Genomic DNA, 24580 nt, shown 5'->3' with positions numbered 1-24580 from the left:
AGACACCAGCATGGTGCTGAGTTAGCACAAACACACAGACACAAACTCTCTCTCACCCACCCAACACACACACACACACACACAACTACACTTTGTTAACAACACAAGACAAACAAAAACCACATAAAACAAAAAGTAAATTCAAGGAATTTCTCACAAAAAACCTCAAACACGCTCTCAGCTCCACACACACTCCACCATCTCAGAGAGAGAGAGAGAGAGAGAGAGAGACAGGTTGAAGTTAAGACTGTAAAGCATTCAATGTGTTCTACACACTTGTCTTTCCTACCTGCTCTGACATCATCGTCCTCCTCTGCAGCCTCCACTGAGGTCAGAAGTAAAACTGCACTCCAGACTGACCAGAGCAACATGGCTTGGTGTGGGTGTGTCTGTGTGTGTGTAGGGGGGGTCCACCTGTGTCCACCTGTGTCCACCTGTGTCCAGTGTGACCTGGCTGAAACACAAATAATTCACAGGTTTGAATCACATGTATTCATGCATGGTCTGTGTGAGATTCTTTTTTCTAACAACAATGTAACATGTATAAATAAATGATGCTAGAATACCAGTGAACGTGGTGACGATGGCCGGCTTTCAGCAGTGTTGTCTCTAGATCCACCAGACTCCTCTGTTCAACACATTTGCTTTGCTAAATGTTGGAGATAAACGCATGTTTAAGATTTTTTAACTTTGATCTACAGTTGGTTTTATAGATAACTGGCAAAACTTCTGGGGGAAACCTGGTCTCATGAGGAGAGACTGCGTCCAGAGCAGCTCTCTTATCTAGATGTTTAGGACATTTTATTAGAAACCCATGACAATCCAGAGCTGAGACCAGGACACAGAGTTGCAGTCTTTCATGCTTCTCTGTGCTTCTTTTCCAGCAGTCACCAATTGGTATTTACGAAGTTTGACATGTAGTTATTCATTTAGTTGTTATTTGAGCTGTGTTTGTCACATTTTAAAGAGGTTTTTACAGCTTTGTAGACCAGATTTTTCTGAAAATTTTGATACCAAGTTTTCAAAAAAATAAATAAAAAATCACTTTTTTGTGATCCTTAACTAAAAAATAAGTTGCGTAAACTAAATAATACCACTTTTTAATGTGGACTATTAAGTATAAGATCACTCTCCTCAAAATCTGTTTTAATAAATGATCTCATTTCTGACAATTGTATTGATTTATTCTGTGTAACTGAAACTTGGTTACATGAAGAAGATTACGTTAGTCTAAATGAGTCAACTCCACCCACTCATGCTAACACCCATATTCCTAGAAGCTCAGGCCAAGGGTGTAGCAGCCAAACCCAAACCAGGATATTCATCGTTTGAAAGCCTTATTCTTAATCTTTCTCATGCTAGCTAGAAATCACAGAAACCAATTATGATAGTTTATCGTCCACCTGCACCTTATTCAGAGTTCCTATCAGAGTTCTCTGAGTTAGTGCTTAAGACAGATAAAATCATAATTGTAGGGGATTTCAACATCCATGTAGATGTTGACCATGATAGTCTTAGCTGCACATTTAACTCACTGTTGGAATCAATTGGTTTTATTCAACACGTTAATAAACCAACTCATTGCCTTAGTCACACCAAAAGATCATGTTTTAACTTATGGTATTGATATTGATAACTTAAACATAGTTCCTCAAAACCCTCTCCTTACTGATCATTATTTACTCACATTTAATTGTACAATAATGAACTACAATAACATAAATAAAAAATACTGTCTGATAATAATATTAATACATTCAAAGAGATTAACTCTTTATTTAACTCGGTGCCATATGTCAGTACATCTGAAGGTTCCTTTTGTGATTGTACTCCCGCCCTCATAGATAACCTTGTTGATAGTACAGCCGCCTCACTGCGTACTACATTAGATTACGTTGCCCCTCTGAAAAAGAAAGTGGTGAATCAGATAAGACGAGCACCATGGTTTAACTCTGATACTTGCGCTCTTAAACAGGCGTTACATAGATAAGAAAAAAAATGGCGTTCCAGTAACCTAGAGGAATTTTACATAGCCTGGAAAGATGGTTTTGTAGCTTACAAAAAAGCCCTACACAAAGCTAGAGTTGCCTATTATTCTTCTTTAATTGAAGAAAATAAGAACAATCACCTCGTCAGAGTAGGAACTAAAAAAGACAGCAGGTACATTTGTTGCACTGAACCTTTACATTTAAACTATTGTCAGTCAGTGCTGATTTACAGCTCCACACATCTGTCTCTGTGTCACAGTATAGTGGTGTTTAGATCTTGCACAGATTTGTTTGATGTGGAGACAGATGGAGGCAACAGCAACATTGTAACAGTAACGTGAGACGAGTGACTGTGACAAAGAAGCGTCCTCTAAAAGTTTCAGAAGTGAATTCTACTCCTCAGAAATGTCCAGGGCGTTCTGGAGTTTGACGAAAAGAACGTTCTTGTCTCCGCCCACCTCTGCTCTGCTGCTGTATACACACAAACATTCCCACAGTTAGGTTTGATAGTTTTGCTTGACAGAGCCTGTTTTCAACAGTACCTTGGCCAGTGCTGCATCGTTAAGGCAAGTGCTATATGTACATTTTCTGTTGCTCCTTTAAAATAACTTTATTTTGATGTTGCGTGTGTGCGTGTGTGTGTGTGTGTGTGGTGTGTTCTGTGTTCATTTTGGTTCCACAACCACAAGATTGAGCTGGAGAAAATAACAACATGAGCATGCTGGGAGGGGACAGGACAGAAATGACAGGGGAGGATCAGTGAGCTGCAGAGAGAACAGTCACCACAGTCTTTGTGTAAATGTCCGCTCAGCCTCTCTGTGGGTTTAACAATGAACATTGATTTTCTTTCAGCTGAACAACAGACTTCATTGTGAAAAATTATCGAAATAAATTAAGCTGGTAAAAACTGACGTGTTCAGTACAAATTCTAAGATATTATAATAATTAAAGCTGAAGTATGAGACGGAAAAATGTATCGTAACATAATGTCAAATGTCTAAAATGTATGAATGAATGAATGAATGAAGACATCTCACTATCCTACATTCATGTGCACACAGTATGAAGAATGTGGTCAGTGTGTGTCACCAGTTTACTTGAAGTGGATAAAGTGTAGTTAGTTGTGGATCATGTTCTACATGAAACCACCGCGTCTTCTCTAACATGTGGGAAAACCGTGGTTCTTTGTGGGGACGTCTTTTTAAAAGGGCTGATAGCAGTTACTGTAACAGTAGAGTGGAAACTTTATTGGTCACAGTTTCACCAAACCACATGTAACATACAGTACGTTCAAGTTTTACTAACAGCCCGAAGCAAAGAACTGTGATTCTTTTCCTTTACCTAGAATTCTATCTAAATACAAATAACTGATTCAATGAATGAGTTCATCAAACTTCATTTGTATAGCACCAATCACACATGTAACACAAACTGCTTTGAATAAAAACATAAAGACACACACGAGCTGAGGAAACGTGAACTCACTGCAAATAATACCAGAGGCAGGGTAAGCAATCAATCAATCACTCACTCACTCACTCACTCAATCACTCACTCACTCAGATATTCATTTAATCACTGTGCTGTGCCTAAACCTCCAAGTCTTTCCTTCCTTATCAGGCTGGCTCACACAGGCTGACACACCTGCAGCAGATCCAGAATCACTACCGCCCAATTACCAGCCTGCTATAAAAGCCAGCAAGTTCAGTTGCTCACGAGACTGACACCCAGCAGCACCTTAGTCCCACACTGTTAAATACCTTTTCCTTTCAGTAATCTTTGATTTAGTTGTTATTTTATTTTGGCCTGGAGATGGCCGGCAGTCCTACGTTTTCGCTTAGTTTTAATTCAGAATTTGGTTTTGTCAGGCGGGGGGCCAGCTTCGACGTCCCTGTAGGGGGTGGCCTGGTCCCCCCTCCATTTTGCTGAGTTTGGCCGGCATCTCCAGGTCTCTTTTGGTCAGCTGACTTCTTTATTTGGTAAATTATTCATATTATACTTCAGTTATGGTTTTCTTAAAGAATGTTCATTTCCTTGTGGGAAAAGTTGGTTAATAAAACTATTATTCTATTTTTCTGGTGTCCTTTTATGTTGAGGTCTCCAATTTGAGCCACTGATTGATTGATTTAATTGTTTGGAGGCCGTAACATAATGGGGGCTCGTCAAAACATTTTCTCCCATTCTCTCCCTAACTTTAATTGAAATTTGGTACATTTTGTTGGTGTGCACATTTGGAATTTTGAAGGTTTGGATTTATTTTGTCCACCTTAATTAATGAAATTGATTGGTCTATCCTTTGCCTGACCCTGGCATGGCCGTTTCGCCAACAAAACATGGCTTTCCTGATCAAAGCATTAGGAAGTTGGAATTGGAGCTAGAGCTGCGGCGGCTTGAGTTGCAGGACAAAGCTAGTGAGAGGGAGGCAGCAGCCAGGCTTAAAGAGCAGGAGTTCAAGTTTAAACAGATGGAATTGGAAGAGCAGACTAAACGAGAAATACGCTTAAAAGAGCTAGAGCTAAACCAGGCCCCTCCCCCACACCATGGCAGTGGTGCACAAGCTGATTTTGATGTTAACAAGTGTATTCGTATGATTCCTCCATTTAATGCTAAAGATGTTGATAAACACTTTGTTCTGTTCGATTGCACGGCTGACACTTTGAAATGGCCCAAAAAGGTTTGGCCGTTACTGTTGCAATGTGTGTTAACTGGGAAAGCCCAGGAGGCATATACATCATTATCACCTGCTGACAGTCTTGATTATGACAAAGTCAAGGCTGCCGTGCTTAGAGCATTTGAATTGGTGCCTGAAGCCTATAGGCAAAAGGTTCGCCGTTAGAAAAAGTTAGACAATCACACTTTTTCTGAGTTTGGTCGGGAGAAAGAGGCTGTTTGACCGCTGGTGTCATTCATCTAAAGTAACAGAGTTTGAACAGTTACGTGAGCTCATCCTGCTAGAAGAGTTTAAAAACTGTTTATCAGATAGGCTGGCAACCTATATTAATGAGCAAAAGGCTTTGACACTCGCAGCTGCAACTGTCCTTGCAGATGAGCATGTGCACAGGGACAGTTTTGAGAGGACTCCTGTGTCAGAGCGTAGTTCTTACTCCTCATGGCGCAAATCTAACATTCCTCACTCAAATCTATCTCTTCTCACTCAGACAATGTTCCGGTAAAAACCTATGTTCCATTTGTTAAACGGGAGGGTGAAGAGAAGCCTGAAAAGTCGGACAGTGGGGAGGGTGTGAAGGAGAGACCAACTTGCAGTTATTGCAAGAGAATTGGTCACACCATTAACAAATGCTTTACTCTTAAGAACAAGTCTCAACCACCGAAATCTGTTGTGTTAATTAAAAGTGAGTCTTTGATTGTAGCTTCAGCAGAGCTGGTGTGCATTCCTGACCCTGAATTCCAGCCCTTTTTAATGAAAGGTTTTGTCTCTTTGACAGAGGGGGACCCTAAGGTACCAGTTCATATCATCAGGGACACTGCGTCCAACCAATCTGTAATCTTGGAGCATGTGTTGCCATTTTCCGGTAAATCTGCCGTTAAATCAGATGTGCTCGTTAGAGGTTTTGATATGCGATATGTGCGCCTGCCGCTTCATAACATCTATCTTGAGTCAGATTTGGTCAAGGGGGTTCTTAAGGTGGGGCTCCGTGCGCAACTCCCAATCGAGGGGGTGACTCTGCTCTTGGGCAATGATTGGCTGGTGGTAAAATGCTCATTAACCCAGAGGTAATTGCTGTTCCTCTGCCAGAAAACTCTGACGATTTGGCATTCAAATTTCCCAAAGTGTTTTCTGTCAGTGCCGTGACGCGGGCAATGGCCGAGTGTCAAAAACTGGAGGCTGAGGTGGAACTGTCTGACAGTTTTCTGGTTGACTGTTCAGCTTCTCCACCGCCTCTCCAGAGGTCCCTGCCCCTTCTGTTTTGCCTCAACTTGACTCCAAGGTTTGCATGTCACGTGAGCAGCTAGTTGCCGATCAAAAGCGGGACGCGTCACTAGCTCCTCTCTTTGAATGTGTGATTTCAGAAGAGAAGTTAGATGATTTGTCAACAGGGTTTTTCCTAAAAGGTAACGTGCTCCTGCGTAAGTGGACACCTCCACACTTATCTGGCCATGATAGTTGGGGGGTGGTGGAACAGATCGTTATCCCTCAAACATATCAAAGTGAGATTTTGAAACTAGCACATGATAATCCACTTTCTGGTCACCTAGGAATTAATAAGACTTTTGATCGTATCTTGCGGTACATTTTCTGGCCAGGGTTTAAAGGTGACTTGCGTCTCCCTTGTAAAACTTGTCATGTTTGCCAGACTGCTAAAACTCAAGCCATCTCTCCATATCCACTTTATCCAATCCCTGTTATTGGTGAGCCGTTCGAGCGTGTGCAAACTGACTGTGTTGGGCCTTTCCTTCGCACCAAGAGTGGTAACAAGTACTTATTAACTATAATGTGTACAGCGACTCGCTTTCCCAAGGCCATTCCCAAAATTGTACAATCTGACCAGGGAACTAATTTTATGTTGCGTGTTGTTGTACAAGTTATGCTTACATAACTTGTACAGCTTAACATCACACATTTGTGTTCGAGCGCTTATCACCCAGAGAGTCAGGGAGCCATGGAGTGTTTCCATAGGACATTGAAGTCTATGTTGCGCACCTACTGCCTTGAGTTTGACTGGGACTGGGACGAGGGTTTCTATCTCCTCCTCTTTGCTGCTCGTGAGGCGGTACAAGAATCCCTCGGCTTTAGTCCCGCCAAGCTGGTGTTTGCACACACTGAGAGGGCCCCTTAGACTCTTGCAGGAGAAGTGGCTGGGTGATAGCAAACCTCGAAATCTGCTCGACTGTGTCAAAGTTTCGTTTTTCAAACTTCGCCGCGCTTGTGAATTGGCAAAGCAAAACATGACCGTTGCACAGGGCAAAATGAAGAGATGGTTTGTCAAGGATGCAAAAAGCAGGAGTTTTAGTCCTGGTCATAAAGTGCTGGTTTTATTGCCTATTCCTGGCTCTGCAGGCACAATATAGCGGCCCTTACCAAGTCGAAAAGAAGGTGGGCGATCGAGACTACATCATTGACACCCATGAACGTCGGCGGCGATTGTTGAATCCACAGAGACACAGTCAGACTTATCCTGTCTCACCAAACTGAAAAGACATTTCTACTTTACCTACTCTTCCTTCATTCCTTTTAACCCAAAATAAAAACTGTACGTAAAAGACGTTTGAAAACGTAGGTTATTCCAACATGTTTGTGTCATGTGTTATTTTCTTTAGTCATTCAAGTCAGGCTACATAAAAAAAACAACCACACTTTTATATACACAGTATTTCCAAATGAGGAACTGGTTAGTATATTAATTACATTATTATTTTTTTGCTTGGTTTTGCATCAGTCCTTCTTTATGGTTTTGGCCTAAATCTGTGGGTAAGGGTGGAGTCTGCTTAAATACAGAGGTCAGAGCAAGAGCTGCGTCAGCACAGGGGTGAATTATTACGCTTTTCTTTTACAACTACATTTATTTATTCTCTTCTTTTATTTGTCATTTGACTGTTCTGTCTCTGACACTGTGACACATGTGCTGAGCTGAGGGTGGAATGGATAACATTCATGTGGTGTTACATAGGGAATTGGAGGAAGGTTTCTGAAACAGTTCTGCATTAAATATCTAAAAATGACATGAATAATATATATAATATTTGGTTGCCTAGTGAACTTACATTTCCAACACTCTTAAATTCATTAAAATCTGTGTTTCTATTCAAAGTTACTGACTGTTTGACTGGTTTTATTATCCTGATATTCAGTACTAGTTAACTAGTGTGTTTTAGGGGACATATGCAAAGTCAACTTTTTTTTCAATACTTATATTTGGGACTCTGGAGGCCCTACCAGTCGCCAAAGTGTGGAAAAAGAATACTCAGTCATGTTTTCGTGGTCCCCCTTAGTGTAAGTATTGGAGATAAAACACACAATGTTGAATTCCCTGCCATTGTGATGACACAATGCGCATTTCACCGCGAATGTTACCACCCCACCAGTAAGTTTACCTCAAGAGCTCCACCTTTGCTCCACCTTGTCCCTATAAAATGCGAGAGGGCAGGCGAGGGAGGAAAAGCGGTATTATGTCAACGCGGAGGAGCCTCAGAGGATTTTATATATGAAGCTAATGTGCTGGATAAAGTCAGCAAACGTGTGTTCGTGTGATCGCACCACTTCGCATGAGATGCGTGGTCAGTACAATTCTGGACTGACCAGAAGATTAATAATAAAAAAACGTGCTATTACATTCCCACTGCTGTGGAGAACACGGGAGTAGCATGCTAGTTACTAAAACAAATCTAGAGTTTTATAAGCAGTGAGTTACACAAACAGCGGCCAGCGGTCGCCGTATTTACGCAGCGACCGTATTTAACCGACGTACAAACACACACGTTTTTAGGAAAAGGTCAAATAGAGCTCATGACTGACCATTCTGACACGTCCTGTTGCAGTCTACATACTACAACTTCTTCCGTAGCTTCCTCTTGTTCAGGGTCGGACTCTGGTTTAAACATATATGGTTGAACCGCAATGTTTCCTCCACCAGCCATGTTTCTCCCACGATTCACGTTCCGCTGTTGTCATGGTAACGTGAGCGTGCCGGCGTCAACACACCCCCTGGAAGAAGTGGGTGTTTGTTTACCTGTGTCTCATTTGCATATAACGGGACCATGCACGAAAACCGAGCGTTCTGAAAGGGGCGGGTTTAGCAGGGTTATTGAACTGCTATGGTGCTTCATCCTTATGGTATTTTGACCAAAGCATGTCACAGACATGTTCATTAGGACACCAGGGAACTATTTTAACTTGGAGAAATAGGGTATAATATGTCCCCTTTAATGTATTGTGTGTCTGATGGAACACGTCTACTCACTCGTCAAACTTGTTATTGTTTGGAATAAAAAACCTCTAGTGGCAGATATTAGATGTGCAGTTAAATACCTTTTTAGAAAGTAATAACTATTTGACAGAGCAGTTAACGTCAGACTTAATGTGCAGCTCTGTTTTAATCTGGACGTAAAATTAATCGAGACATGAAGTCTGATATCTAGAAACAATGTGTCATTTGAAGAGAATAAAAATACATTCATTGATGCAGAAGAAAAAAAAACTTTTATAACAATGAAATCTTGTTTGAGCAGATATTTAAAATGTCAAACATGGGTGTAACTATAACGTTTGCTAGCTTTGGGGTTTAACACAGAATTTATTGCCCTCTCTTTGTTTAGCAGACAGACTTTACACAGAGGCCACACGGTGGTGTAGTGGTTAGCACTCTCGCCTTGCAGCGAGAAGACCCGGGTTCGAGCCCCGGTTGGAACAAGGGCCTTTCTGCATGGAGTTTGCATGTTCTCCCCGTGTGTGCGTGGGTTCTCTCCGGGTACTCCGGCTTCCTCCCACAGTCCAAAAACATGCAATGTGGGGATAGGTAAATTGGACACTCCAAATTGACCATAGGAGTGAGTGTGAGAGTGAATGGTTGTTTGTCTCTATCTGTGTGTGGCCCTGCGATGGACTGGCGAACTGTCCAGGCCAACTGGCGAACTGTTCAGCTACATCCACGATGTAGCTGAGATTGGCACAGCACCCCCCGCGACCCTCTGGTTGAGGATAAAGCGGTAGATGATGACTGACTGACTTTACACAGAGCTGAATCTGCCACAGTGCTGAAAACAAAAAAAACATGCGCGTAATAAACTCCTTTATCCTTCAATTTCCAGTTTCCAACCATGTAAAACCTGCTGACAAGAGAGACCACTTCATTTCCTCATGCTTTGGTTTCTTCTGACGCTGACCATAGTTTTTATTCACAGTGGAAACAGATGAGGAAATATAAGCAGGTGATTTGGAACAGTTGTGGAAACACTGCTTTCAGTGATGCACCAGAGATCAGATTGTTTCTAACAGTTATGGAGTTAAAAAGGGTTTAATTCTGTGTTATAGCTTCATCAGAGTTATAGATTAAAGTCTATCATTTACAATGATAACATGAACCTATTTCTAGACAAATATTTTATAATCTAATCTAATAGCTAATCTGTGTTGACATAAATAAAACGGCAGTACAAGAATGCAAGATGAAAATGATAAAGGTCACATTTATATAACACTTTTCTAGTCTTGATGACCACTCCAACCTGCTTTACACTACAGTTCTTTGCCATTCACTTATTCACATGCATTCACTCACACATTCATACAGCACATCTTTGGTACAGTGTATTTTTCTACTACACATCTTTCACACGCTGCCGGCACAGCTGTCATGTATTGGCCAGATTACGATTAAAGTCTAGAGTTTACATACATTGTGCAGACTGTTCCAGGTAAATGGTGCTTGGTCCATAGGGGCCATGTTTTGAGGACAGTTATATTAAAGGAGGTCCACCTAAAATGTGTTAAAATACAATTTACAACAATGAGTATCACTACTCGAGGACAGGCTCAGAGTTTGCAATGTGTACCTCCACCATTATATAAAACACTATATCTCATAATGTTAAAGAAAAGTCCTGTATCCGCTGTCTTACTCAGATCTGCTCCAAATGTCTTAAAATTGTCTCTTATGTCACCTTCATGGAGGAAATAAATGCCAGAACAGCAAATGTTGTCCACAGTAAATAACAGAGACAGACGTCATGCCACTGCAGAATGATGCGTGTGCTTCACTGCTTCTAAAAGTGTCTGCTGCGTTCCTTCAAACTGCACGCACACACACACACTTCTTTTCTTTCCTCATATGCAGCTATACATTCTCTGCTCGCTGCCTCACGCTTTCATGTTAAAGCACATCAGTCATTAGAGACGCGGAGCGTGGATGGAGGTGGCCAGTAAACCTGAATTCCTCCAAACCTCACTCTACATTTGGCAAACCAGCAGCGCAGTGAACAACCACATCAGCCGCCTCCACTGGCTCCGGCCTCACACAACATTCCTTTTGCACAGATGTTTATGAAGCAGAGATGACAGCAGAGAGAGAGAGAGAGAGAGACAGGCATTCTACCACTGCCACATACTGTGTCCCTAACATGCTCATATCTGCTACATCCATCACTGACAATATGGAGACAAAATAATCAGAAAGATAAATCCTTCTCATGAAAACATGTAAACAGTGTTTATATATAAAACACTAGCAGAATATATACAGATCAGACAGTGGCAGCAGTTGACTGTACGTGGAGTTTATAGTTTGTTATTTGCTCATTGAACTAAAAGATGAGACATTATGTTGCTTTTTGATTCTCTTTTACCACGTTCCAGTCATTGATTTCTATTTATATCATAAGATTTTGGTATTAAAATCTATTTGCAGTGACCTGAAGGTAAAGGAAAGGTCATGTTTAAAGGAGGTAGTAAAGAATGAAAGAAAAGAAGTTCCAGTAGAAGGCAGTAACGCAACATTACAGATGTCAACTGCTGGAAATCAAGAATTCACTTCTGAAACTCTTTGTCAAAGTCACTCGTCTCACTTTACTGCTACAGTGTTACTGTTGCCTCCGTCTGTCTCCATCATTAAACAAATCACTTCCTGTGTGCAGCGCTGGACGACACATCTAAACACCACTATACTGTGACACGGCGCTGTTAGACTTCAGCACTGAGTGAACTCCTTTAAAAATAGTTTCATCTACAGGTACAGTGCGACAAATGTAGCAACATTTACTGTTTCATGTTGTCCCTGAATGTCCCCTCTTCCACGTGTGTTGGAGAAACTATGTAAACTCAGAAAGTAAAAACATGCTAAATATTAAAGGCTCATTCTCGTCTGGGTCACGTTCACTGTGACAGATGATCGGTGACTAACTCTGAAGTCTATTGATGTGTGTGTCTTACTATCAACAGTTCAAAACCACCTCCTCCATCATTTCCACTTGACTTGTACATAGACTGGAAGACGAGCTATTTCAGGCGTCAGACTCAACGAACAGCGAAACTCTGAAAGTGCCAAGAGACACAGAAAGAAAGGCAGAGGACTTTTCTGAGCCATAATCACAGAGGGTGATGTATGCACTTAGTTAGACTGTATTTAGCTTGTCTTCTCATTGTCCTGTTGGCTGCTCATTTGTGGCAGAAGCCGAACACATGCCATGGTATCATCAAGTATGGAAAAGACTTTAAAACAGTGTTGGTACATGTATGAGAGCATATACAACAGATAACAGCTGTACATGAACAAAAAAAACAACATGTTCACTAATACATCACAGTCACTCAGTCCATAAAGTGCCTCGGTATACATCCCACTGTAGGACTTTAGACTGAAGAGACACATCAAACACATGGATCATGACGATGAAGATGAAGAAGAAGATGGTTACAGGCTCTTACCCTCTCCTGCCGCTGCAACAAGCCACTGATTGCTGATGAATGTCACTGTGTAAACAGAGAAAGTGAAGAGAGTCAGGTCCTGACTTGGTAGTGACAGACAGTCAGAGAGAGAGAGAGACAGAGAGAAGAGAGGGAGAGAGAGAGAGGGAGTGTCAGGGCAAAGGAATCATGACTGAGCTTCACCACAGAAAACTACACTGACTGCAGAGACCAGTGTGGGCACACACACAACTTCCTCTGCACGACGCTTGCAATGCCAGGCGTTTGAGAATATCTTTGTAACTCATTACCAACCTAAAATAAAACTCTATCACAACATCTCTGTCCATCCCGAAGCTTCAGCCCTGTTCACTCGCTTTATTTGTGCAGCTCTCCAAGTTCTTCATGAGAGCTTGAGAAGCTTCATGTGCCGTATGTCAGCCCCGCGACCCTCCTGTGGAGGATAAAGCGGTAGAAGCTGGATGAACATTATACCTATTTTTTCACATGTCATTTCACATTTAGGTCACAGGGACACAGGAGCTGCTGGTCATTGAGGTCAATCTCTCCAGCACCTGGCAGATTCCATTGATTCTGAGTCAAACCAAATGGTATGCGCTACGGTCATTTAGCAGACGCTTTTATCCAAAGCGACTTACAATGGAATTGAGTACAATCAACCAGGGGTGGAGTCGAATTTAGGCAATGATAACAACATTCTTCTTGGTGCCAGTGATTTTATTGTGCAAGAAACACTGGGAATCTGGGAATATAATAGAGAAGACGTTCATGAATAACCATCCATGATCTGTGTGGCGCTGTCTTTACTGTGTACTTCAAGTGGCAGTCCCTCATTCATCATCCTCACCCTGACACCCACTGGCGAGAAATGGTATTGTTCCTTGAGTATTTGCTGGGTTTTTTTTTTTTACAGATGACGCATTTTACAGGCCTTTGAAATAATATAAACAACAAAAATAATTGGGGTGGGTAGTACTTCATATACTAGTAGTATGGAGTACTTTTACTGTATACTTTTGGAGTAACCTGGACTCCCTTCATTCCATTTTGTCAATTTAACTTAAACTGCCATAACCAAGCAGTCTTATTTCCGGTTTTCAAAGATCCTATCGGAAGTCCTATCGGAAGTGATTACAACATACTGAAAAAGGAGATGGTCAAATTAATTTATTATATGAATATGATATCACATCATAGTGATTGCATGTAAAATAATTGTTGAATATTTTCTACTTTCCGTAATTTTTAAGCTTCTTAAATGTGAATGTTTTTTACTTTCTGTAATTTTTCAGCTTCGTAAATGTGAATATTTTCTACTTTCTGACAATTTTCAGTTTCTTAAATGTGAATATTTTTGACTTTCTGTAATTTTCAGCTTCTTAAATGTGAATATTTAGTACTTTGTGACATTTTCAACTTCTTAAATGTGAATATTTAGTACTTTGTGACATTTTCAACTTCTTAAATGGGAATATTTTCTACTTTCTGTAATTTTTCAGATTCTTAAATGTGAATATTTTCTACTTTTTGTCATTTTTCAGCTTCTTAAATGTGAATATTTTCGACTTTCTGTCATTTTCAGCTTCTTAAATGTGAATATTTTCGATATTTTTTTTACATTTTTCAGCTTCTTAAATGTGAATATTTTCCAATTTTTGACGATTTTCAGCTTCTTAAATGTGAATATTTTCTACTTTCTGTCATTTTTCAGCTTCATAAATGTGAATATTTTCTACTTTCTGACATTTTCAGCTTCCTAAATGTGAATATTTTCTCCTTTCTGACATTTTTCAGCTTCTAAATGTGAATATTTTCGACTTTCTGTCATTTTCAGCTTCTTAAATGTGAATATTTTCGAATTTTTGACGATTTTCAGCTTCTAAATGTGAATATTTTCCACTTTCTGTCATTTTTCAGTTTCTTAAATGGGAATTTCTAGTTTCTGTCATATTCAGCTTCTTAAATGTGAATATTTTCTCCTTTCTGACATTTTTCAGTTTCTTAAATGTAAATTTCTAGTTTCTGTCATTTCCATCTTATTAAATGTGAATATTTTCGAATTTTTGATGATTTTCAGCTTCTTAAATGTGAATATTTTCTACTTTCTGTCATTTTCAACTTCTTAAATGTGAATATTTTTGACTTTCTGTAATTTTCAGCTTCTTAAATATGAATATTTAGTACTTTGGGACATTTTCAACTTCTTAAATGTGAATATTTTCTACTTTCTGTCATTTTCAGATTCTTAAATGTGAATATTTTCAACTTTTTGACGATTTTCAGCTTCTAAATGTGAATATTTTCTACTTTCTGTCATTTTCAGCTTCTTAAATGTGAATATTTTTTACTTTCTGTCATTTCCAGCTTCTTAAATGTGAATATTTTCGACTTTCTGACATTTTTGAGCTTCTTAAATGTGAATATTTTCGACTTTCTGACATTTTTGAGCTTCTTAAATGTGAATATTTTTGACTTTCTGACATTTTTGAGCTTCTTAAATGTACATTTTTACGACTTTCTGTCATTTTCACCTTCTTAAATGTCAATATTTTGTACTTTCTGTCATTTTCAGCTTCTTAAATGTGAATATTTTCGACTTTTTGTCATTTTTCAGCTTCTTAAATGTGAATATTTTCGACTTTTTCTCATTTTCAGCTTCTTAAATGTCAATATTTTGTACTTTCTGTCATTTTCAGCTTCTTAAATGTGAATATTTTCGACTTTCTGACAATTTTCAGCTTCTTAAATGTGAATATTTTCGACTTTCTGACATTTTTCAGCTTCTTAAATGTGAATATTTTGTACTTTCTCTCATTTTCAGCTTCTTAAATGTCAATATTTTGTACTTTCTCTCATTTTCAGCTTCTTATATGTCAATATTTTAAACCCCTTCTCAAAAAAGCGACCCTTGACCTAGATATTTTAGCTAATTACCGACCTATATCTAATCTTCCCTTTGTTTCTAAAATCTTAGAAAAGGCAGTTGCTAATCAATTATGTGAATATTTGCGCATTAATGGCCTGTTTGAAGATTTTCAGTCAGGTTTTAGATTAAACCATAGCACAGAAACAGCACTAGTTAAAGTTAGTAACGACCTTCTCTTGGCTTCAGATAATGGTCTAGTTTCTTTACTTGTCCTGTTAGATCTTAGTGCTGCTTAGTGTCCTGGATGAACTGTAACTTTCTACTTTTAAACTTTTATACTCGGCCCTAAACACCTCAGAGAAAACACATTGTCAGTTTAGATCACCATGGCTTCCAGTTCCACTGTGAGGAAAATTGTAGTTACTTTTGACCAGGAAATGTCATTTGATTCACACATGAAACTAATTTCCAGAACAGCCTTCTTCCACCTGCGGAACATTTTGAAAATTAGAAACATTCTGTCCTTACAGGACGCTGAAAAACTAGTTCATGCTTTTGTTACATCTAGATTAGATTACTGTAACTCCTTATTATCAGGATGTACCAACAAGTCTGGAAGAACCCTTCAGTTAATTCAAAATGCTGCAGCACGAGTTCTGACAGGAACTAGAAAGAGAGACCATATAACTCCAGTGTTAGCTTCTCTACACTGGCTCCCTGTACAGTTTAGAATTCAATTTAAAATCCTCCTCCTCGCGTACAAAGCACTTAATGGTCACGCCCCTTCATACCTGAAAGACCTAGTCTTACCTTATCACCCTAACAGACCACTTAGGTCACAAAATACAGGTTTACTTGTGGTTCCCAGAGTCTGTAAGAGTAGAATGGGAGGCAGAGCCTTCAGTTACCAGGCTCCTCCTCTTCTGTGGAACCAGCTTCCAATGACAGTTCGGGAGGCGGAGCCTCTCTCTGTATTTAAAGTAAGACTTAAAACTTTCCTTTTTGATAAAGCTTATAGTTAGAGCTGGTTCAGGGTAACCTGGACCATCTCTTAGTTATGCTGCTATAGACCTAGACTGCTGGGGGATTTTCCTGTGGTGCACGCACATTCACTCTGTCACACTCAGGGTATGATTATGACTTTTTATATGTCATTAACTTTGTCTCTTTCTCTCCCTAGTTTGTGTCTTTCCTTTCTTCCCTCTCTCTCTCTCTGTATTCTCATCTTGCAGGTTGCAGGATCCAGATCCAGTTTTCGAGGCTACCCATATCATACATATCATCACCATTATTATTGTGCTATAATTAAAAGTCGATATCATTGACTGTATAAACTGTGACTTGATACGGTTGTTTTGTATCTGCTCCTGGTCTCTCTCTCTCTTCTGTCTCTACCTCATCTCCCTCTTGTCCTTTCTCTCCCCCACCTCTCCTCTGTCCCCCATTTTCCTTTCACCCCGACCGGTCGAGGCAGATGACTGCACTTCTCTGAGCCTGGTTCTGTCAGAGATTTCTTCTGTTAAGAGGGAGTTTTTTTCTCTCCACTGATGCCTAGTGCTTGCTCATTGTGTGATCTGTTGTGGTTCTCTGCTCTCCTTGATGTTGTCTATGTACAGTGCCTTGAGATAATGTATGTTATGATTTGGCGCTATACAAATTGAATTGAATTGAATTGAATTGAATTGAATTGAATTGAATTGAATTGAATTGAATTGAATTGAATTGAATTGAATTGAATTGAATATTTTCGACTTTCTGACATTTTTCAGCTTCTTAAATGTGAATATTTTCGAATTTTTTATGATTTTCAGCTTCTTAAATGTGAATATTCTCGAATTTTTGACGATTTTCAGCTTCCTAAATGTGAATATTTCCTACTTTCTGTCATTTTTCAGCTTAAATGTGAATATTTTCTACTTTCTGACATTTTCAACTTCTTATATGTGAATGTTTTCTACTTTCTGTCATTTTTCAGCTTCGTAAATGTGAATATTTTCTACTTTCTGACATTTTCAGCTTCTTAATGTGAATATTTTCTATGTTCTTTCATTTTTCAGCTTCTTAAATGTGAATATTTTCTACTTTCTGACATTTTCAACTTATTAAATGTGAATGTTTTCTACTTTCTGTCATTTTCAACTTCTTAAATGTGAATGTTTTCTACTTTCTGTCATTTTTCAGCTTCTTAAATGTGAATATATTCTACTTTCTGACATTTTCAGCTTCTTAATGTGAATATTTTCTATGTTCTTTAATTTTTTAGCTTCTTAAATGTGAATATTTTCTACTTTCTGACATTTTTCAGCTTCTTAAATGTGAAGATTTTGCACGTTCTTTCATTGTTCAGCTCCTTAAATGTGAATATTTTTTACTTTCTGTCATTTTTCAGCTTCTTAAATGTGAATATTTTCGAATTTCTTTAATCGTTCAGCTTCTTAAATGTGAATATTTTCTACTTTCTGTAATTTTTCTGCTCCTTAAATGTGAATATTTTCTACTTTATGTCATTTTTCAGCTTCTTAAATGTGAATATTTTCGAATTTCTTTAATTGTTCAGCTTCTTAAATGTGAATATTTTCTAGTTTCTGTCATTTTCAGCTTCTTAAATGTGAATATTTTCTAGTTTCTGTCATTTTCAACTTCTTAAATGGGAATATTTTCTACTGTCTCCCATTTGCAGCTTCTTAAATGTGAATATTTTTTACTTTCTGTCATTTTCAACTTCTTAAATGTGAATATTTTCTACTTTGTGACATTTTTCAGGTTCTTAAATGTGATTATTTTCGACTTTTTGTTATTTTTCAGCTTCTTAAATGTGAATATTTTTGACTTTCTGGCATTTTTGAGCTTCTTAAATGTGAAGAAGCTGACTTGGATTTCCTGACTCACTTGAGTGCCAGACAGGCACGACACCGGCAGGATCATATAGTTGTAATTATTTCAAGTTATGGTAGACGGACCTCTGTGTTCATTTCTCCATTTCTCAACAGCCCACACCACAGCACGACACTCCTTTTCTGATTGTGGCGAGAGTAAGGAAGAAACCTAACTAAGTAATACATTTTAAAGTTAAGGAGCCGACAACGCCACTTTGGGACTTTCACCCAAAGATTATTTTATACCAATTAAAGGACACGCAAGTAAGTTCTACTCAAAGAAATTGCAGGAGACGTGATTCCAAATGTTAAAATAATGCACATTTTAATAAATCTTTTAAAAGCACAATGTGTTCTACAAACCAAAAGAAATAAATCTGTTCAAGCTTAGGCTCATGGTGAAATGCAGCTAGTGAAAGGAGGAGTCTAAATTAAAATACTCAAATCACCAGGTTATGTGACAGGCACACACGCACACACACACAGTGAATACCCAAATCCCAGGGGACACAGCACGCAGGGAAAACAGACACCTCCACCCAGGTCACCAGCACCACCACCAGCCTTGGCACTAAAAAACAAGATACAAAAATGTATTACATGAATAAACTCAGGATAATGATAACAATAATAATAATAATAATAATAATAATAATAGGACTGGGCAAATTCTGTTCAAACTAAATATACATTTCCCAGAATAAGAAAAAAACAAAGAAAATATCACTAATCACTCAAAGAAAATAACCAAATCAAACACAATAAATCAAAGAATTACCACTGGGCAAATTATACTACCAAAAATAATTTACATATAATTCCCCAAAATAATAAACATAACACTATATAAAGCACTTAAATAATATGCCCTGAAAATATATGTAACACAGCAGTTAATGAAATCAAAATAACCAAAATCAATCTCAGAAATCAAAACAAACAAAAAGGGCAGGTGAAATAACAAAATCAAATTAATAAACAAAATCGAAATGAACCTACACTAAAACATCAAAATAAAACAAGCGCACACAATGCTGCGACACAGCCGCAAGACAGCGGCAAGCGGAGAAGCCGTGAAGCGACACAGAACGACGTCAAGGCGGAGCAGACTCAGATTGAGACAAAGACGTCATCCAGTTCACTATTTAATCAGCCAGGTGGCCAACATTAATCTAAAAAATATACAAAATCAGAACTTGTATTATGGTGCTAAAACAATATTTTAAACGCGGCAATTAAACAAAAAAACAAACCTTGTTGCCGAGTATGATGCCCGCACAACCATAGGGGGAGAGAGCGAGACTCACGCCGCTACCGGCATTCACCTGCAACCACACTGTGTTAGCCGTGAGGCACCAAACAGTATGATGCAGAGGGGGAGGACACTTACCACCGCAAACTGGAGAGACAGCGCACCTTGAGCGTGGCGTGTAAGTCCAGCCGTGTTCAAATTAAGGCCGTCATAGTGCATGAGATGGAGCACATCCATGCTGCTACATGATGTTGAGTAGTTGCACTCAGCGCTGCACAACTCCCTGGAGGCATAGGAGATCATATCCTCCCCATCATTTTTAGACCGAAAGGCATGGATTTGAACTGGAATAAGCCTATTAGTGTAATAACAGCAGTCTTGGCCATGCTTTCTTGGGACATGATGACCTGCCAATATCCAGACTTTAATTCAAGGGTACTGAAGACTGCTGCTCGACGAAAATCAACACAGAATCCTAGGGAGACATCAGGCTTGGTGACTAGCACAACTGGAGCCTCCTAAGGAGATTGGGAAGGCTCAATAATGCTGTCTTTGTGCATTTGCTCCACATGATCAGCAATAACCTGACGCTTGAAAGGGGATACACGGTATGCCCGGCACCGGACAAGCACCTCATTGGTAGTCAAGATCCTGTGCTCTCCAACCGTGGTCTTCCCCAGTCTTCCTGAGCACACACTTGGCCAAGCTTGCAGCAATTCCCTGACCTCTGGTGGATAATCGGAGAACGGGGGTGCTTCCACCATTCTTGAGGGAGGTAGGGCTGCAGGCATCACTGATGGAACGGCCACATACAGTGTAGTCATAGACGTGTTCTCAGTGGTCTGTTTCAACACATGCTCAAGGAGCTGGGAGACGAAGGGATGGAAGGTATACTCCCTGGGTCCTTTCACCCCATATGTTTGTTGACCCAGATTCATGATAGTTGAGGTCTTGGTCAGGAGATCCAATCCCAGGATGATGGGGAATGCCTCCAATGGTACGTGAGGAACTACACAGACCAATTTGCATACCAAACTCAGGTTAATTAAGGAGGACGACGTCCAGCAGCAGTAACATTCAGACTGAGCCCCCACTTCTGCAACTGGGTCCTCGACTTCCTGACAGACAGGCCACAGTCAGTAAGGATCCATGACATCTCCTCCACCTCCATCACCCTCAGCACTGGCTCCCCCCAGGGCTGCTTGCTGAGCCCTCTTCTGTTCACCCTGCTCACACATGACTGCTCACCTAAACATCCGAGCTGTCATATTGTGAAGTTTGCTGATGACACAGCAGTGGTTGTGTGGCAAAATGGTGGGAGGTGAGGACAAACCGACAACGCCACCTCAGGGAATTTCACCCCGAGGAAATAACTAAATAAAATTACTAATATGGGCCACGTTAAGTCTCCACCTAGACTAAGGGCACAGGTTCGAAAAGCACTTGAGATTAGACGTGATTCCAACAATACGTAAATATTTTATTAACAATCTTTAAAAATACCATTCATAAAAGGAGTCAAACACTGTTTAGTCTTAGTGGGGACAATGTAGACTACTTGCCCGCAAAGCTCCGCTTAATAAAAAAAACACAAGGCTGGGCCAGGGCTGGGGGCTGAGAGGGAAATCTGAGACAGAAAAGGGGTCTTAATATACACCACAGTGATTACCGTACACCATCCGGATGACACCCAAGTGCTGTACAGTCGAGGGACCAATGACGGACACCACCACCAGGGGACCAGCCGATATCTGCCCCTACAGCTCCTGCCCTGCACAAAACACAAAAATTATCAGCAGAGTGAACCCAGCAGCTCACAACCACACACACACACACACACACACCCAAACCCAACTAATACAAAATGGAATAGAATAAATCAAAAATGAACATGCACATAAAACAGAATACAAAGAAATAAAACAATAACATGCACAAACACAATCTAAATAATTCACAAGGCACTTTAAAGAACAAACCAAATAATCAAATCAAATTAATCGAATTGAGAAAACATGCAGTAATTCAAATCAAACAACTTAGTCAAAAATAAACACACAAACAACCAAACAAAAATAAAGCAACTAACAAACTGAAACAATATTCATAACTACGATTTAAACTATCACAACATTGTAGTCGTCACGAAAGTAGTGGTAGTAGTAGTAGTAGTAGTTGAAGTAGTTGTAGCGGCAACATGAACTAAAATAATAAAAGAAGAGAGGGAGACAGAACAGCAGTCGGCCACGGCTTGGAGGCTGAGGTTTCTAGAGGGCCGCAGCACCGCGATTCACACGCTGGCCCAATTACCAGAGGATAGCAGCGCAGCGCTTCCAACTCGTGAGGAGAGGGAGAGCGAGAGAGAGAGAGAGCGCACGGCTCACTTGCCGTCCACGGCAACTTCCGACACTGATGTGTTCACCCACAGTGGAGGGAGCACACTTCAGCTCCGCACAGGCAACGCAGCAGACTCGCACAATTAGGGAGTATGGATCACCGATCTGTCACGGCCACGCCAAACCACGATCTGACTGATCACAGCATCCGGGGGGAAGGTATGACGCACATCAAAGGCGCAGTTACCTGCCCATATATATAACAGTGGGCGGCACTGCCCCGCAATTACGCAATGATTGATTCTGTCGGTGATGGAGTGCACCCGTGAAGAATGCGGGTCACTTCATCTTGCCACATTCTACCCCCCCTTTTTGCGTCGTCGCCCCGACGATGACACAAGAGACATGGAGGGTTAGTACCAAGGTCTAAAAATGGCAAATTGAGCATTAGAGGCCGGCGCTGGAGTTTCAACTGCTCCATTGTCCGCCACACCGGCTGCCCGAGGAAGGCGGTGGACATTTGAATGTTGACCAGCTGTAGAGCGTTCAGTTCGTCGCAAGACCATCTGACTGGAACTGGGTTGGCCTGCTGAAAAGGAGGAGTGGATTGGTGGACCAGAACTTTCTGGTACCAAAGGTGTATCTGGGATTGTCTGAGCTTCCACAGGGATGACTACAGAAGACCCTCTGGCCTCTAAAGAGTTAAAAACCACTTCTGAAGGCAGCAAAGGGGTGTCAGGGACCAGCAAACATAGGTCAACATCCTCAGACCCGCTGGGTGAGCTACCCGGCAACATGTGTTTGAGTGGTTGTGAAGCCTTTGCAGGTGGAGCCAAAGGCTCTGACCGAATTTGGGCCTTCAACATGTTGCGATGTACATTACGTACCTTACACAAGTCATTCCCAGGAGCAATGGTGTAAACCGCTCCTTCACCTACAGGTACACGCAGCACCTGAAAGACCACGGGACTCCACTTGTCCTGGATTTTATGGCGACCCCGGATACTACGGTCCTGAAGGTAGACCAACTGGCCCACCTGAAAAGGTGCTTCATGGACCCTCTGGTCATGCCGCTCCTTCCGACGACCTGCTGCAGCCAACAGCCTCTCTCGAGCGCCTTCTAAGGCGATACCCAATCTGGCTTGATGCTCCACAAGCCAATCCTGCACTCCACCTGGCACAGGGTCACGAACACGGCCCAAAAGAAAATCTACAGGTAGCCTCGGCTCCCGACCAAACATCAATAGAAAGGGAGACTCACCAGTACCCTGGTGAGGAGTGGTATTATAACAGAACAGTACCTGTGGTAGGCAAGAAGCCCAGTCCTGTTTCCTGGAAGATGGCAGTGTGCGCAGAAGGTTGTGGAGTGTTCGATTGAACCTCTCGCACTGTCCGTTGCCAGCCGGGTGATAGGGGGTAGTACGAGACTTCGCTACTTCGTACATATCACAAAGTTGATGGATCAAGGAACTCTCAAAGCTCCTCCCCTGGTCTGAATGGATACGGCTGGGAACACCAAACCTGAAAAACCATTCCGTAGACAAGACCTGTGCCACAGTGGAGGCTCGCTGATCCCGTGTTGGGACAGCCACAGTGTACTTGCTAAACACGTCTGTCATCACAAGGACATTTTCTAGTCCACCCCTAGAGGGCTCTAACAATGTGAAATCTATTGCCACAATTTCGTTTGGCCTAGAGGCCAGTAAGTGACCCATGAAGCTATGTGGCACTGACCCAGAATCCTTCGCAACCTGACAGCGTTCACACTCTTGGACCCACTGCTTAATGTCTGCAGACATCCCCGGCCAGTAACAGCGCTGTCGCACCAGCTCACTGGTCCGGTCAATACCTTGATGGCCATGTTCCTGGTGCAGCTGTCTCAAGGTCTCTGATCTAAGGACTGCTGGTAAAACAAGCTGAAACTTTTCCTCCCCGCCATCTGAGCGGAAGATCCGACGGTATAAAACACCGTCGTGTTCAACCAGACGATCCCATTGACGCAACAATGCTAACGCTGGTCTTGGGACCTGTCGCCTCTCCTCTGGAGTAGGCTGGACCTGCCTTCGCCAAAAAAGCAAAACATTTTTCAGGATGGGATCCACCTCCTGCATGGAGCGGATATCTGACGAGGAATGGCTTGGCCAGACTGATATTAGAGACTGCGTCGCAGGTACCCCAGAGTCCAAGTGCGAGGCTTGTTGGAGAGCCTCTGGGACTAGAGTGCCAGGTACAACCTGTTCAACCAGGCTAGGACCAAACAAACACTGCCGGGAAAGCGCATCAGCATTCTTGTTGCTGCGACCTGACCGATACTTAATTTCGAAATCAAAAGCAGCGAGTTGAGCAGCCCATCGGTGCTCCGTGGCCCCAAGTTTAGCTGAATGGAGATAACTTAGCGGATTATTGTCAGTAAAAACCACACACCTGTTGCCAAGGAGGTACTCTCGAAACTTTTCTGCCATGGCCCACTTGAGTGCAAGAAATTCCAGTTTCATGGAACTGTAGTTAGTCATGTTACGCTCAGTGGGCCGAAGGCCTCGACTAGCATAAGCTATTGGTCGTAGGCCGCTCTCTGTCTCCTGGGAAAGGACAGCCCCGAGACCGCTATAGCTAGCATCGACCTCCAAAACAAAAGGGCGTCCAAAGTCTGCATAAGCAAGCACAGGAGCAGAAACCAATTTGGCCTTTAAGGCCTCAAAACTCTGCTCACACTCAGCTGTCCATGCAGGACCCAGTGCCTGTCCTTGCTTTTTCTTGGACTTGGTATCTACCAGTTCAGCTACCAACTTATGGAGGGGACCGGCCATCTTTGCAAACCCCTCAACAAAGCGCCGGTAATAACTGGCAAACCCTAAAAAGGAACGCAGCTCCGACACATGGTGTG

General features: G+C 41.2%; 1 protein-coding gene and 1 long non-coding RNA gene across 2 annotated transcripts in view; both read right to left on the bottom strand.

Moving 5' to 3' along the window:
- The window catches only part of LOC131470465 (collagen alpha-1(XXI) chain-like), a 29872-nt gene extending 17360 nt beyond the window's left edge, over positions 1-12512 (bottom strand). Inside the window, exons 1-2 of the mRNA XM_058646348.1 lie at positions 12367-12512; positions 290-454 (exon numbers count right to left, since the gene is read on the bottom strand). Coding sequence (XP_058502331.1) covers positions 290-371 — 82 coding nt within the window. The 5' untranslated portion in view covers positions 372-454; positions 12367-12512. The remainder of the gene's footprint in view (positions 1-289; positions 455-12366) is intronic.
- Positions 12513-18494: 5982 nt separating this feature from the next.
- On the bottom strand, positions 18495-19552 carry LOC131464960 (uncharacterized). The gene is made up of 3 exons (XR_009241280.1): positions 19499-19552; positions 19362-19433; positions 18495-18679 (listed from the first exon to the last, which is right to left on the bottom strand). It is a non-coding gene; the product is annotated as an uncharacterized LOC131464960 (long non-coding RNA).
- Positions 19553-24580: the final 5028 nt, after the last annotated feature.

This window comes from Solea solea, chromosome 1, assembly GCF_958295425.1.
Source record: "Solea solea chromosome 1, fSolSol10.1, whole genome shotgun sequence".
Classification (NCBI taxonomy): Eukaryota; Metazoa; Chordata; class Actinopteri; order Pleuronectiformes; family Soleidae; genus Solea; species Solea solea.
This window is presented reverse-complemented; position numbering and strand designations above follow the sequence as displayed.